Below are 15507 nucleotides of genomic sequence, written 5' to 3' on the forward strand. Positions count from 1 at the left end.
ACAACCCTACATGATATTCAATCTATTGTTCTTACACATTAATAAATGGTTATTTTTCAATTATGTAATGGTCTAAGATTATCTCTATCAAAAGAAAATTTAATAACTTCTCTATAGTGTTCTGTAGCCCAAGCCTTTAACGTGAAATTATCTTCTTTGCCAAAACTTTTAAGAATACTATAAAAAAGCAATCACACTTACTTCTGCCCAGCTGCTTGATATAAATGGTCATTTCTGCAATAAAGCTCCTGTAACAACATATACAATCAACGTTAGGAATTTATTGCTGTAAATTACAAACTCCATTATCTCCCTAGTCAGGGAGGTTTTCCAAAAATTATAGCAAAAACCATTCTGAACAATTATTTCTGTCCAATCCTGGAACAAAAGGCATGTAAACTGCAAATATATGTGATATTAGTTGATGCGCTTTCTTTCATGAAAAGAAAATGTTATCATTTTGGATTAATTTACTTATTTTCATTCCAACGTAGATTTTGAATATGAGAATGCTTTCAATGAAAGAAAATTTTGTTTATCTTGGAGCTAAGAAAAACACCAAACTCTTCAAATTATCTATATAGAAATTTACAACTGCAACCTGTTAGGGTAAGTTTTGTACATGCAAACCACAATACCAGTAGCTCCTGTGGCAGACTCTCGATTTATCTATAGCTGGAAGAAGTCCTTGATAACAAAAAAATTTAGCCTACTTTTAGATATTTAAACCAGGGCCTAGAGAAAAATCATTTTTCACATTATAGCTAGAACTGCTAGCAGGTTCTAAGGAGTGAATTTAGGTTTTAGCAAACATATGCTGGTCCTTCACTGCTCACATTCAAACTTGACTTTGTGCTGTGAATAAAAGGTTAAGTGAAGCTTAAGGGGGGAAAATTGTTAGTTTCCTTCCTATACTTCTTTGTCAACTGACCTTCAGGCACAAGTGCTTCAAGGGGTCAAAGGCCACTGGCTTTCAGGGGAACAACATCCACCCTTTCATTAATGACACCGATGACAGTATGTTTCTCAGCCAGGCTTAAAGTCAGCACTCAATCTCATTCTCCTCCACCTAGGGGGGAACAGCAACACCAGAAATCAGTTTACAATAGTATCCCATGTGATTGCTTAGTTCAGCCTAAGCATCAGCACATGTGTATATGAACACAGACCTCTGGTGTTGCTGTCTGTTATGCCTTTCAATAAAGGACATACAGGAGCAATGTGTCCAAGCTCCAACTGTCTGCCTCTTACATTGTCTTGTCCTGAATTCTTTGTTTTACATCAGAAATCAGTAAGATACTGACGTCAATGATTGGGTTGGGGAGGAGAGGATGGCAGCAATTTAATGAGTTTTAGACACTTATAATACAGTAATAATTACTACAATAATAAACATTATTGATGCTGGGAATTTGAGCTCAAGGTCTCACGCACACTTTGCGGGTGCTCCACCCCTGAACTCTATCACCAGCCTTTCTAATTATTCTTTTGTTTGTTCTTAAGAGACAGGGTTTCTCTGTGTAACTTTGGGCTAGCCTTGAACTCAGAGATCCACCTGCCTCTGCCTGAGAACTGGGATTAAAGGTGTGTGCCACCATGCACGGCCTTAAAATATTCTTAAAGCTGCCAAAGCCAGTAAGTTGTACACAAAGCATTAAAGAAAGTATTTCTTCTTCTTAGGGTCAAGAGTTTGTGTTTTAATTATAACACCAAAATGGAGAAAACTCTAAAATTGATATTATGTATATAATATTTGAGAATTCAGGACTGAACAAAGCAGTAGGAAGCAGGAGGAGCCATGCTCTGATCATTTTGAATATGAGGTCAATTTTTGTTTTGTTTTAGGTAATGATTATTTTAGGGTTGCTACTTGCACCCAAGGGAGAACACTGATGTAAAGAAAATGTTTTAAATTTATTTTGGATAATTTATTTTGTATAATTAGAGACAACAAATCGAATTGTCAAGATGTTTTCAGAACCACGTCCTTTCTCTTCCAATAATACAGTGCCTCCCTGAGGAGTCTAATCTGTATGAGCCTTCCTGGGAGTAATAAGCACTACACCCTGGAATGCTCTTAGGAAGAACATCAAGCAGGCTGAGAAACATACGGTCACATAGCTTCCCTTACATTCAGTTTTATAAGCTTAACAGAAAAAAAGCATTTAAGCCATGTATAAAATTTCACGATCCTTCAACTTCATGGTACACAAGTAACAGGATTCTTAAAAGAGCTGCCAACATCAAACAGGAATTAAATTTGTATATAGAGGTAATACAATCTACTTCTTAGACAACAAAACATACCAGAAGTATATTTAAGCACTTAAAACTATGACCAACGAAACTACATCGACCATCCAAACATCGAACAAATTCACAACCTCTGTCCAATTAAGTCTACTAGGAACAAAACATGTTAACTTTGACCTCCACCCAAAGTCCAGCATTAAAAATTTTTTGCAGGACTTCTTACACAATTTAAATAAAAACTGTTAAAACTACACGTCAATAATTTATCTTTTCACAATTCACTGCTAACGCACACAACAAATTGGGTAACATTTGGCTGGTAAACATATAGTCCAACCCCCTTAATTTTTTACAAGGAAAATAGTGAAACAAGCAAACCTGTTGTGGTCGGGACCCACTTGGGTGTACTTATATTCTCCTTGGATCTTTTCTTTTTGGAAATACTGGTTCAGACGAGCCTTAGCATTTTCCAATGTCCAGTTTCCATGAAGCCCAGCATTTAAATCCACTTCTTCTGACTCTAGAGTCTGTGGAATCAATGATGATTAAATTTGGCTGCACTACTTAGTCATATTTTTTTTGTATGATTCTCTAGACAAGGTTTCTCTGTGTAGACCAGGCTGGCCTCAAACTCACCTGCCTCTGCCACCCCAGTGCTGAGTCTAAATGTGCCACCATGCCCGGCTATTCATACTTTTTTTTTAGGAGTCCCCCAAGGGGGTACACCATTTCTGGATGTACTCTAATACCAGGTCAATACTTGGAGTGGATGGAGCAAGCTCCTATTCCAACTCCTACTTCTAAAACTCTATTTAATATACTGTCCTCAAATAGAGGCCTATCAGATACTAAACTGATTAAGAACAGATACTACCCTTGATCTTAACCAAATGGCCCAGACAATTTACTTATCCATACTTAAGAGGTACAATAACAACATGTAACCATTTTTCAATATAAAAGTCAGGTTTTCTTCAGTAGTGCTGACGTCCAGCACTTTATCACCGACCTTGTGTTTTTTAGATAGGATGTAACTATGTTCTTAGAACTTTGTAGTCCAGGTTTGCCTTCAATTCATTCCCCTGGCCCTTACTTCCTACTGCTGGAACTACAAGCATGCACACACCAGGCTAGGGTGTAAAACTGGCTTTTAAGCTAAGGCCACTTGAATGAAGGCAAGCCTGGGATTCAAGAGACTGTCTGAAAACAACACAAAAATACCCCAACAATTTACTATGCTATTTACCTATAGAGGTTTACATCCATGCTGTGAAGTAAAACCCAAATTTCATTTTCAAGGATGTTAACACTTGAGATTTCTTACCGCTTGCACTTCTTGCTCCTCCTTTCTAGAGTAGTAGTCCTTTAAATTGGCTCCTCGGTCCCAGGTGGGTCCAGGAGAACCATAGCCAGAAGAAGACTCAACTCCAGAATTATTTTCTGCTAAAGAAATGATTGCTTGTAATTAACCAAACAGAAAAAAAAAAATTTAATGTCCCTAGGGAAAACCTGAGACTTCATGTTTGGATACTTTTCAATTATTCAGAAGTATGATCTTGAAAATTCTAAGTAACTGATAGCCTAGTCTGCTTCTTTGCCGGTATCTTATGCCTGTGCATGTGGAAATCACAGTATAACCTCTGATGGACTTTTTACATGCAGAATAACAAACTAAGGACAAAACTATCCAGCCAGGAAACGTCTAACTGGAAAAGAAATGAGCTGACCTGTGTTTGTATTAGATGCTGAATGTATTTTGTCCTGTCTCCTATATACTTGTGCTATGAAGGGGGCCCTTAAACACAAGCATGAACATAAAACACACACACGATAGATAAACAGAGCCAGCTCGAGCTATATTATATAGCTCTGGATGTACTATGACTTCGTATGTATACCAGGGCACCTTTGAACAAGAGATTTACTTGCCTCTGGCCTCCCAAGCGCTAAATTTATGTGTCACCATGCCTGGCCCCCAAATAGTACCTTTTTTTCTCTTTAAGTAAAACTTTCTATGGAGATGATGGGAATACAGCTCAATTAGTAGAATGCTTGCCTAGCAAGCACAGGGTTCAACACCCAACAGAGTAACACTGAGTATGGTGGACATGTCTGAAGCCCAGCTCGTGGAGGTGGGAAACATTTGAGAATCTAAATAAAGTATAAATTCACCCTCCAAATTACAGTCTGAATAAAAACAAAAAAATCCAAACCAAATAAAAATATAAAGAAAGCTAATCCTGTGACTACTGATGAAATGCCCTCTAGTGACATCCACAGGTACTACAGGCAAACACCCATACTTAGGAAATCTTAAGTGACAGGTTACTATCGTTTTATACATGTTTTCAATTTTTACTCCATAAAAACAACTGGATATTGCAAATTTAAAACAAAACAAAAAAAAACCAGGATTTGTTAGAAAACTGGACAAAAATCTATCTCCCCCCCGCCCCCGGACAGGGTCTCTCTGTTTAACAGCCCATTCTGTCCTGTAACTTGCTCTATAATTCAGGCTGGCCTTGAATGCATGGAGATCTACCTGCCTCTGCCTCCCAAGTACTAGGATTAATGGTGCGCACCACCACTGTCCAGCAAAATCTCTTAATATATTCCCCCTGCACCAAATTTTCAACTATATGTTCAACTCAGCAGGGCTAAAATCCAAAGCAAGTAGTCCTGTTAAAGGTAAGAGAAAAAGCATTAAGTGTGAAGTATAAACCTCATTCAGTGTATCTGATATGTGCAAAAGCCTTTAAACTCGAAAACAGCCATATTTTTATTAAAGGTGATTTATATAATTATTTAACCATGAGGAAGGCATTTTGCTCTAAGTTCAAGGCCAGTCTGGTCTACAGAGTGTGTACAGGATAGCCAGGGTGACACACAGAAGCCCTGTCTTGAAAACTGTTTGATCATATGTTCTAACTTATGCTAAAACCTATTTTGGCCAATCAATTATAGTTGTTTGCCTTCAAAATCAGCAAAGGCAGATGAATCTCTTGAATTCAAAGTCAGCCTAACCTGCACTGGTCTACAAAGTGTTCCAGACCAGTCAAGAGCTACATAATATAATCTGTCTTTAAAAACAAACAGTACTCGGGGAGGCAGAGGCAGGTGGATCGCTGTGAGTTCGAGGCCAGCCTGGTCTACAAAGTGAGTCCAGGACAGCCTAGGCTACACAGAGAAACCATGTCTTGAAAAACCAAAGAAACCCTATCTTAAAAACCAGTGTTAGGGTTAACAGTTCTTACTACTTCTGAATAAAACCTGGGTTTAGTTTCCAGCACCCACATGGTAGTTCAGTCATCAGTAAGTCAAGTATAGTTCTGGGAGTCCAAGGCACCAGGCATACATGTACACAAGCATACTTGTAGACACAACAGCTATAAAAATAAAAAACTTTCAAACAAAACAAACTCTAAAACAGTGGTTGCTTGAGTGGTATTTCCTATTTTTTTTTTTTCATTTTTCTATATAAATGACAAGGTAAGATGATGACCAACCATTAATTGTGTTATTCTCAGTCAGGTACAGGTATTTAAGTCCCTTACCTGCTTTGAGAGCCAGATGTGGAGGAAGTGGTCCTCCCATGGGTGCTGGTCCACCTTCACCGGTACTTGCTGTGCTATCAGAGGTGTCACTAAGTATCGGTGGGGGTGGTACAATCTACAAGAGGAAAAGTCAAAACAGAGTCAATGCTTGTTTAGGGTTTTTTGTTTTGTTTTGTTTTTTGAGACAGGGTTTCTCTGTGTAGCCTTGGCTATCCTAGACTCACTTTGTAGACTAGAGTGGCCTTGAACTCACAGAGATCCGCCTGCCTCTGCCTCCCGAGTACTGGGATTAAAGGAACGCACCATCATGCCCGGCTTTCAATGCTTGATTTTGGCAGGAAGGCTTTTTCAAGACTATTCAAAGATATCCATGTATTTTCTTTTTCTGAGGCAGAATTTCTCTGTGTAACCTTGGCTGTTCTGGACTTGCATTGTAGATTAGGCTAGTTAGGAAATTACTGTGATATACCTGCCTCTGTCCCCGAGTGCTGAAAAGATGTTCATATATTAAACTCCCTTCCCAACATTATTTTTGTCATATGGCTTTGGAGACCAAGTTTCATGTAACTTAGAGTAATGATGAACTCCTGTACATTCCACCTTCACTTGCTGCTGGGATCACAAGTGTGAGCTAGGCTGGCTTTCACCACTGGTATTTGTTTCCTCAATATCTGAATGCCTTTTTAAGGTTGTCCAATCATACACCCTTATCAGAAGACAGTACTATCCTCAAGGGTATAAGTGGTACCATATGTCCTTCTAAAAAAAAGAAAATGCAGCTGTACCATTCCCTCTTTAAGACTGAGTAGGCGGGGCGTGGTGGCGCACACCTTTAATCCCAGCACTCCGGAGGCAGAGGCAGGCGGATTGCTGTGAGTTTGAGGCCAGCCTGGTCTACAAAGTGAGTCCAGGATAGCCAAGGCTACAGAGAGACCCTGTCTCTGTCTCGAAAAAACAAAACAAAGGGGGGCGGGGAAGACTGAATGGTCAGCTACAGTACTAACCTACTCTTATTTCCAGTTATCACCTCTGCTGGAAGAGGAACCACTCCAAGTGTAAATTTCATGCTGCCTATTATGCTATATGCTGCTTGTATTTAGAAATTCTGTATGTTCTGTCAGGATCTATGCAACTGTGGCAGGCTAAACTGCTCAAGTTTGCCAAGTATTGTAAAAATTGAAAGCTAGGAGTTTCTTCCATTTCCTTTTATTGAGAAAACAGCTAGCCAGGCGTGGTGGTGCACGCACGCCTTTAGTATCAGCACTCGGAGGCAGAGGCAGTCGAACTCCTAGCAGGTCTAGAGGTCAGCCAAGGCTATACAGAGAAACCCTGTCTCAAAAAACCAAAACAACAAAAAACCCAACAACAAAAAGATGAAAGCAAACATCAAATATTTCAAGTTCTTGGCCATAAATACTTACCCCAACAGCTGGAACTTCTTCACTCTTTACTTCATTTATTCGAACCAAATAGTTAACAAAGTCTCTGGCAGCATTGCTCTGTGCATCTTTTTTATTGGTGGAATTGCCCATACCAGCATAATTAAACCCTTCTACTCGAACCTTTAAGATTCAAGGAAAAAAATATTGTATTAAAGCTGGGTAGTTCTAGGATTTTTAAAAATACATCATTAAATAGCCTGTTAAAATAAAAACAACTTTTAGTATACCTTATCAACACATGGATTATTTTATTATTGTTCATGGATGTGCTGATTTAACTATATCAATTTAAGTGGCTCAGGTTCCGACAATTAAAATTTTTAGGGTTGGGTACCTAACTAAGCTCTGAGGGAGAGTGCTTGCCTTAAGTTCCTTTCTCACCACCATTAAAATGTGGTGGTAGTGATGGACAGCACTTGCCTCCAAACTGCATGACCTGAGTTGAATCCCCTAGACTGGTACAACAGCAAGAGAAAGGGAACTCCCACAGGCTGTTCTGACTTTCACATGCTTCTATACACACACAAGCATGTAACTTAATAACAATCTTGTAACTAAGAAACAAGCTCTTCACTTTCCCTTTAGATACTCTGCTTTTCTAAATGAGTTAGAGAAACCAAGCATGGTTGTGCACACCAATACACAGCACTTGAGATGACTTCGAGTCTGATGCCAGCTTATCTATGTAATGAGTTCTAGGTCAGCCAGATATATGGAAGTAAAACTGTTCTCTCCCCACATTAAAATAATAATGATGATGATGGGAAAATTACAAATACTTGTCTTCTGAGCTTACTAGCACCATGAGAATTACTTTCCTAGCAGAGTATTATAAAATAATGCTCCTTTTGCTGGGCGTGGTAGCACAGACCTTTAATCCCAGCACTTGGAGGCAGAGGCAGGTGGATCTCTGAGTTGGAGGCCAGCCTGGTCTACAAAGAGTCTAAGATAGCCAAGGCTACAACAGAGAAACCCTGTATCAAACAAAAGCTCCCTTGGAAAAAAGACCAGTCCTGGGCATGGTGGTACACGCCTTTAATCCCAGCATTCCAGTCTAGTTTTCATAAACTGTCCAACTAAAAGGCATAATGCACATTTTTACAATAACTATACTGCTATGAAAATAAGCCATGTGTGGTGGCTCACGGCTTTAATCCCAGTACTCAGGAGGCAGAGGGAGACGGATCTCTTTGAGAGTTTGAGGCAGGCCTGGTCTCCACAGCGAGTCCAGGAAAGCCAAGGCTACACAGAGAAACCCTGTCTCGAAAAATCAAAATAAAGAAAAAGAAAACCAGTCAAATCAAAATAAATTAATCTCCCATAGCCTACAGCAACTTAGCTTTTCCAATAATACCCTCATAAAGCATATAAACAAATTATTATTTAATACCTCACACATGAATTTCTGTCTGTTTTTGTTTCCTACTGCTCTAATTTCATATGCTGGCGTCATCTTCCTTTTGCCACACCAGGCATACAGGAAATTTTTAATGTCACCCATGATTCAGGTGTCTTCTTTACACCTAAGGGGGGAAAAAAACATTATGATAGCAAAACCTCAAAACAGATACAAAAACCACTGTAAATCTAACAAGAATAAAACATTCTAGCTGGGCATGGTGGCGCATGCCTTTAATCCCAGCACTCGGGAGGCAGAGGCAGGCGGATTGCTGTGAGTTCAAGGCCAGCCTGGTCTACAAAGCGAGTCCAGGACAGCCAAGGCTACTCAAGAGAAACTCTGTCTCGAAAACTAAAAAAGAAAAAAGAGTAAGACATTCTATTACACCACTACTGAACTTACATATTAAGAAATTTTAATATTGATTAGGAAGTCTTTCACATTTAGTTTTTTTAAAAAAATTATACACGCACTCTCAAAGGTTATCCTTTAGGACTAATTTTTACCTGCGAATATTTTATGAAGTGTGTATATTACGTACTTTAAAGTTTTCCCTCTCAGCAATAAAAAATAGATCCATTTTATTATTCTTTTCCAGAGGAATTTTAAGTAATACTGGGATAGAGAAAATAGATGGTTCACAAGTTAGGAGTACTTGAGGCTCTTGAAGATGACAAACGTGCTGGGTGTGGTGGCACACACCTTTAATCCCAGCCCTCGGGAGGCAGAGCCAGGAGGTTCTCTGAATTGGGAGGCCTGTCTGGTCTACAAAGTGAGTCCAATACAGCCAGGGCTACACAGAGAAACCTTGTCTTTAAAAAACTGAGGATGACAAAGATTTAGCCACATGTTGACTGGCAATCATCTCTGCGTCCAGTTCTAGGGGAATTTGACCTCTGAAGGTTACCTGGCATGCAAGTAGTACACAAACATACAGACCACTCATACTCATAAATAAGAATAAGCATTTTAGCTGAGTGTGGTGGTACACCCCTTTAATCCCTAAAGAAAAATTAATTCATGGCTAAGTCAACTCCAAACTACCATAGTTAAGAAATTCTCTATTCCCTCCCCCGCCCAAAACAGAGCCAGGTAGGGAGGGACTCATATTTATAACCTTAGAGCGCTATAAGATGCAACTGGAAGATGACTAAAAACAAAGGCTTGCCTGGGGCTACATATGGAAGACCCTCAACAAACTAAACAAAAACTAAAGAAATGGACAATTTGCATATAATGAATCTGAATAAATTAAGCCTTCATTTTGACATGTAGCCTAAACTGACCTTAACTTCCGTATTTTGTTTCGTTTTTAGTTTTTTTTGGAAACAAGGTTTTTCTGTGTAGACTTGGATGTCCTGTCCTGGCTCCTCCCTCTGTAGACCAGGCTAGCATCTAACTCAGAGATCCACCTGCCTCTGAGGTATGTACTACAAGTGTTTTTTTTAAGCATTTAAAAACCAGGGAGAACCCGGGTGGTGGTGGTACATGCCTTTAATCCCAGAACTCAGGAGGCAGAGGCCAGCCTGGTCTACAAATTGAGTCCAAGACAGCCAAGGCTACACTGAGAAACCCTGTCTGGAAAAACAAAACAAAAACCAAGGACTAGATGCCAGCAGTTTTGTGAGTTAAAGGCCACCTGATTTACATAACCAGTTCCAGGCTTACACTGTGAGAACATCTCAGAACAAAAACCCCTAGAGGCTGGAGAGCTCAATGGTTTTAGAGCATTGCTCTTGCAGAGGATCCAGGCTTGATCAGCAGCACCCACAAGCTAGTATACAAATATACATAGATGATTCTCATTCCAAGGTATCCAATGACCTCCTCTGGCAAATGGTGCACATACATACATGCCAGACTCACATATATAACAAGATACAGGAGGAAAAATCTATTTTACTACAGTAGGCTGCAAGAAGACAACCATACTAAACTTAAATCTATTCCCACCAAATCTGACCCTCTATTAGTTTGTGGCCAGTCCAACTTTCATCCATTATTTATCAAGGCAAATGGCATAGCCCAATAATAGAAAATCGGAAAGCTCAAAGACAATGAAGTCCTTCCCAATGCTGGGTGTGGTAGTCAATACTTTTAATCCTATCACTTGATGGAGCAGAGATAGTTATCTTTTGAGGTCAGTCTGGTCAAGAAAGGAGTTCCACGACAGCCAGCAGCCATAGTCAGACCCAGACTCAAACAAACAAACAAACAAAACAAAACAAAAAAAGACCCAACCAAACACAAGTGCTCCCGGTAGGTTCCACTCAATGTAGACTTGTGCTCTATTTGGGCCCAATCATCTGCTACAAATTGGCCAAGACTTTACACAACAGCTGTATTCCACCATTTTTTGCTGTTACTTCACCAAACTCAGAAGAAATGAGACCAACTCATCATGGCCCAAAACCTGTAAAACTTTATATGAGCAAAGGTCTCATGGAGCCCAGACCAGGACTAATCTCCCCCCCCCCCCCCCCCCCCCCCCCGGGTTTCTCTTGTAGTCCTGGACTTGTTTTGTTGACCAGACTGGCCTGGAACTCAGTGATCTGCCTGCCTGCCTCTCCAGTGCTGGGAATAAAGGCCGGCACCACCATACTTCGCAGAGTAGGACTAATCTTAATCCTCCTGACTCCACTTCCCATGTACTGGGATTATATTATAACCCTTTTGTTTTGTTTTTTCCCCTCCCGTTGAGGTTTCTGTGTAGTCTTGGATTAATTTGTAGACTAGGCTGGCCTTGAGCTCAGAGATTCACATGCCTCTGCCTGAGTGTTAGGATTAAAGGTATGCCACCATTTAATCTGATTATTTTAGAAGTGGAGTGCATGCCTTTAATGAGTCCATTCAAGGCAAGCTAGGAATATAAAGTGAGACCTCAGTTTGAGGCCAGCCTAGTCTACAGAAAAACCTTGTCTTGAAAAAGAAATAGAAAGGCCGGTGGTGGTGGCAGTACACGCCTTTAAATCTCAGCACTTGGGAGGCAGAGGCAGGTGGATCACTGGGATGGAGGCCAGCCTATCTACAGACTATGTAGTCCAAGACAGAGAAGGCTACAGAGAAACCCTGTCTCAAAACACAAACTCCAAACAATAACTCATTTATTAGCTAAGTAGAAGTCCAAGGAGGCTCCTGGGTACAACCCCAGTTAATCCCAGCCCTTGTAAGGCAGACACAGGCCAATACAAACACAGGAAACAACGAAAATAGTTGGGCAGTGGTGGCACACACATTTCATCCCAGCACTCGGGAGGCAGAAGCAGGAGGATCTCTGAGTTTGAGGCCAGCCTATCTACAGATTGAGTAAATGAAGGACAGCCAAGGCTAGAGAAAACCTATCTTGAAAACAAAAAACTCACCGTGAATAAACGCAGCGAGTAAATGAATAACACAAATTGCAGGGATTATCAAATTCCTTTATCTCGAAGGAAACCCACTTATTTCCAAATATTCGTGTTAGCTAAATTCAAATACATACAGCCTTTTAGGCTTCTTTCTTTTTTTCCGTTTTGGAGATAGTGTTTCTCGGTGTAGCCTTGGCTGTCGTGACTCACGGTGTAGACCAGGCTGGCCTCGAACTCAGTAATCCACCTGCTTTTGCCTTCCAAGTCCGGGGGTTAAAACGCACGAGCCACCACTCCGGCTCTAGGCTCCAAATTTATCCAAGGAAAATACTAATATTCCCATGGATACACTAACTTGGCACTAGAATTTCTTTCTTTTTCGGAGACAGGAGTTTCTGTGTAGCTGCCCTGGCACTCGCCTTGCATACCAGGCTGGCCTCAAAACTCACAGGTATCCAACAACCTATACTCCCCGAGCCCCCCACCCCCAAATGAGGGGACGCGCGCCACCACTCCCGCCTTGGACGATTTTCTTTTTCATTCTTACGACCCTGAAACAAATTCTTCAATCTCTTTCGTCACCTTCAAGTCACGTGGGCGGCCCTCTTTCCCCCCCTCCAGGTCAGTCATGGATAGCCTTAGGCGTAACTAATCCTTCTGCTCTTTGGGGGGTACAGTCTGCGCCCCAAGGCCAAACTCAGGATGGACTACCCCTCCGACTCCGAGGCGCCATCCCTAGCGACCGTTATCTAGAGCAGGGCGATTCCGTTGCACGGTGTAATTCCGCCATCACTTACTAAATCATGCATACATTTTCCTGCTTCTCGCTCCGCCCCACCCATCCCCGGTAACCTGTACCGAGTAGGAAAAACTGCAGAGCCTCGTGCGCCAAATGGGCCGACCCCGACGGGGCTCTGGGTGGCCCGGATGAGTGACCCGAGGGCCCCAAGGGACCGTGTGGCGTCGAGCAGCAACCACTACAGGGCGACTCTAGATCCCCACACCCGCCGCGTGACAGGCCGAAGGAGGAAGCGGCTTTCGAGAGTGGCCAGCTCGTGTGAGGGAGACCACGACCTAAGGCCAGAGCCACTCGAAGCTCCGCCGCGCGAGTTCGCCAAGGCCCGCGCGCCCACGGCTCGTAATCCGGGCACCCGCCCCTCCCCCACCCGCCGCCAGCGCCTCACAACAAAGCCACGGCCGAGCCCAGGAGGCCGCCGCGGGCCTGCGGCAACGAGCCCGCGTCGGGACCGCCAGGCTGCTTCCCTTACCCTCCTCCGCTTCTCGGTGCCCGAGAGCACAGCCCTCTTAGACGACTTCGCAGCTCCAATCTTCCACAGAGACGGCGAGGGAACACACCTCAACCCGCATGGAAGCAGCGGCGAAATGGCTCCGACCGCGGGACCCAGGAGGCGGAGTCAGCCGCTCACGCCTGCGCAGAAGGCCACCTCCGCGGGCCAGCACGCCCAGAGAGGGGCGGGGCTGCAGCCACTTCCGGGCGCCAAACCCGAAGTCGCGCGCCAGATCCGCTGGCCTCGGTCTGCCATTTCCTGTCAGGCGCTGAGCGGTCGGGTTTCAGGAAGTTAAAGGCCCGCTGCTTTTGTCTTTGTGGAGCAGGCTGGCCGACTATTTAGCGCAGTCTCTACCTCCCGAGGGCACCACCGGCCTCCTTTTTGATGGTTCTTTTACATGTGGGCAGTGTTGCAGAATTAATCCTTTCAGAAGTTTTATCAGAATAGCCATTTTAAAATGCTGCCCAAAGCATGCCTGTTATTTCAGAACTGGGGAGGCAGAAGCAGGCATATCTTTGAGTTCGAGGCCAGCCTGGTCCTCAGAGCAAGTTCTGGGACAGCCAGAGCTGTTACACAGAAACCTTGGCAAAACAAAACAGAAACAAAAATAAGAGAAACTCTGTCTCGAAAGACCCGCGCCCCCCCCCAAAAAAAGGCCGTGTGGTGGTGGTGCACACCTTTAATCCCAGCACTGGGGAGGCAGAGGCAGGTGGATGTTTGTCAGTTCGAGGTCAGCCTGGTCTACAAAGTGAGTTTCAGGACAGCCAGAGCTGTTACACAGAGAAACCCTGTCTCCAAAAAGTAAAAAATAAAAAGCAAATCAATAAATAGAAATAAAAAATGTTTCTTCAAAGCTGAGCGTGGTGGTGCACTCCTGTAATCCCAGTATGCTAGGCGGCAGAGGCAGGCAGATCATCGCTGTGAGTTCGAGGTCAGCCTGGTCTACAAAGGTAGACCAGGACGCCAAGGCTTTCGATAGACCTTGGGGGGGGGGGGGAAGGGCGGCGGCGGAGGGGGCGGGGATAGCTTCACCAAAATGCTACGAGCAATGCTGGCAAGCTTGGGTCATGCCTTCAGTCACAGTACCCAAGACGCAGAAACTAGCTGACCTCCCTGTCTAAAACAAACAAAAATTCTGCAGGCATGCCAGGCTGAGTCCCCAGGCTACCTAGTCCACCTAGGAAGACAGCTGGTGTGAACGGGCTTTTCTGTGTCTTTGTGAAATCTTCTCAGGCTTTCTGACACCTGACCCAACTACGCATTACCGCAGGTGGTTGTTACCTGGGAGATTCATCTGTATTTCAAAACAAAACAAAACAACAGCAAAAACCTCTCTCAGCCTGGAGAGATGGGTTAGAGGTTAAAAACACTCGTAGCCCTTGTAGAGGCTTGGGTTCAATCCTCAAGCACCCACATGGTGGCCTACAACCATCCACAACCTCAGTCCCAGGGGATCCCACAGGCAAGAAACTGGTGCACTTACATACATGCAGGCAAAACATCCATAGAGCAAAATACATCTAAAAGAAGAAAGAGAACCCTGGCATATCGCCATGGCTGGTGGTATACGCCTTTAATTCCGTTGTAGGGAGACCCAGCCTCCTCTCCACCCCACAAAAAAGAACAGCCTAGGTCAATATGTGTCTCCTCAGCTCCATTTCCCAACCATCTCTTGTCTCAAAATCCTATCCCTTTGTTTAGTGTGAAGGCTCCTTTGTGCTTAATAGTTGGTTTTTCTGGGGGGAGGGGGGGCATTGAATTTTTGAGGTGCTGAGGAATAATCCAAGGTTACCCTACCACTGAGCTACACCTCAAATCCCACATCTCCAACCTGTTTAGCCCTGTATTATTGTTATTGTGATAAATCCGCATGCCTCCAGCCCTGGATTCCATCTCCACCCCATGTAACCAAAATTAAACTTCAAAAGGAAGCATTTAACACTTCCTGGGCCAGAGAGTGAAGGCAGCAGCGCTCAGCTGGTGTGCTTGCCTAGCGTGCAGAGGAAACGGATTCAAACTCTGGCAGCTGAGAGAGCCCGCAGAAATCTCACTTCTGCTTACTTTCACCAACCCTCCCTCTATTTTAAGGACCCATCTCTTTCATGGGGTGTCGGAAATTCTCAAGCGCCTCCTCCCCCATCGCCCCAAGGGCTTCCTCTCAGCTCCTATGACTCTGTCTGAAGATAAAATACAGGTGCTGCTACGAAGTGAGTCCAGGACAGC

At 43.2% G+C, this 15507-nt stretch overlaps 1 protein-coding gene and 1 non-coding gene across 3 annotated transcripts in view; both read right to left on the minus strand.

Moving 5' to 3' along the window:
- Dhx9 (DExH-box helicase 9) overlaps positions 1 to 13429 on the minus strand; it is a 34009-nt gene extending 20580 nt beyond the window's left edge. Inside the window, exons 1-7 of one of the 2 annotated variants that reach the window (XM_051147587.1) lie at positions 13264 to 13429; positions 8640 to 8772; positions 7229 to 7369; positions 5808 to 5922; positions 3578 to 3693; positions 2632 to 2780; positions 202 to 248 (exon numbers count right to left, since the gene is read on the minus strand). In XM_051147587.1, coding sequence (XP_051003544.1) covers positions 202 to 248; positions 2632 to 2780; positions 3578 to 3693; positions 5808 to 5922; positions 7229 to 7369; positions 8640 to 8750 — 679 coding nt within the window. In that variant the 5' untranslated portion in view covers positions 8751 to 8772; positions 13264 to 13429. Of the gene's footprint in view, positions 1 to 201; positions 249 to 2631; positions 2781 to 3577; positions 3697 to 5807; positions 5923 to 7228; positions 7370 to 8639; positions 8773 to 13263 lie in introns of both variants that reach the window. The other variant, XM_051147585.1, reaches the window with a different exon arrangement.
- Positions 2969 to 3159, minus strand: LOC127191232 (U2 spliceosomal RNA). The gene has a single exon (XR_007830852.1). It is a non-coding gene; the product is annotated as a U2 spliceosomal RNA (small nuclear RNA).
- Positions 13430 to 15507: the final 2078 nt, after the last annotated feature.

Source organism: Acomys russatus, chromosome 6 (assembly GCF_903995435.1).
Source record: "Acomys russatus chromosome 6, mAcoRus1.1, whole genome shotgun sequence".
NCBI classification, from domain to species: domain Eukaryota; kingdom Metazoa; phylum Chordata; class Mammalia; order Rodentia; family Muridae; genus Acomys; species Acomys russatus.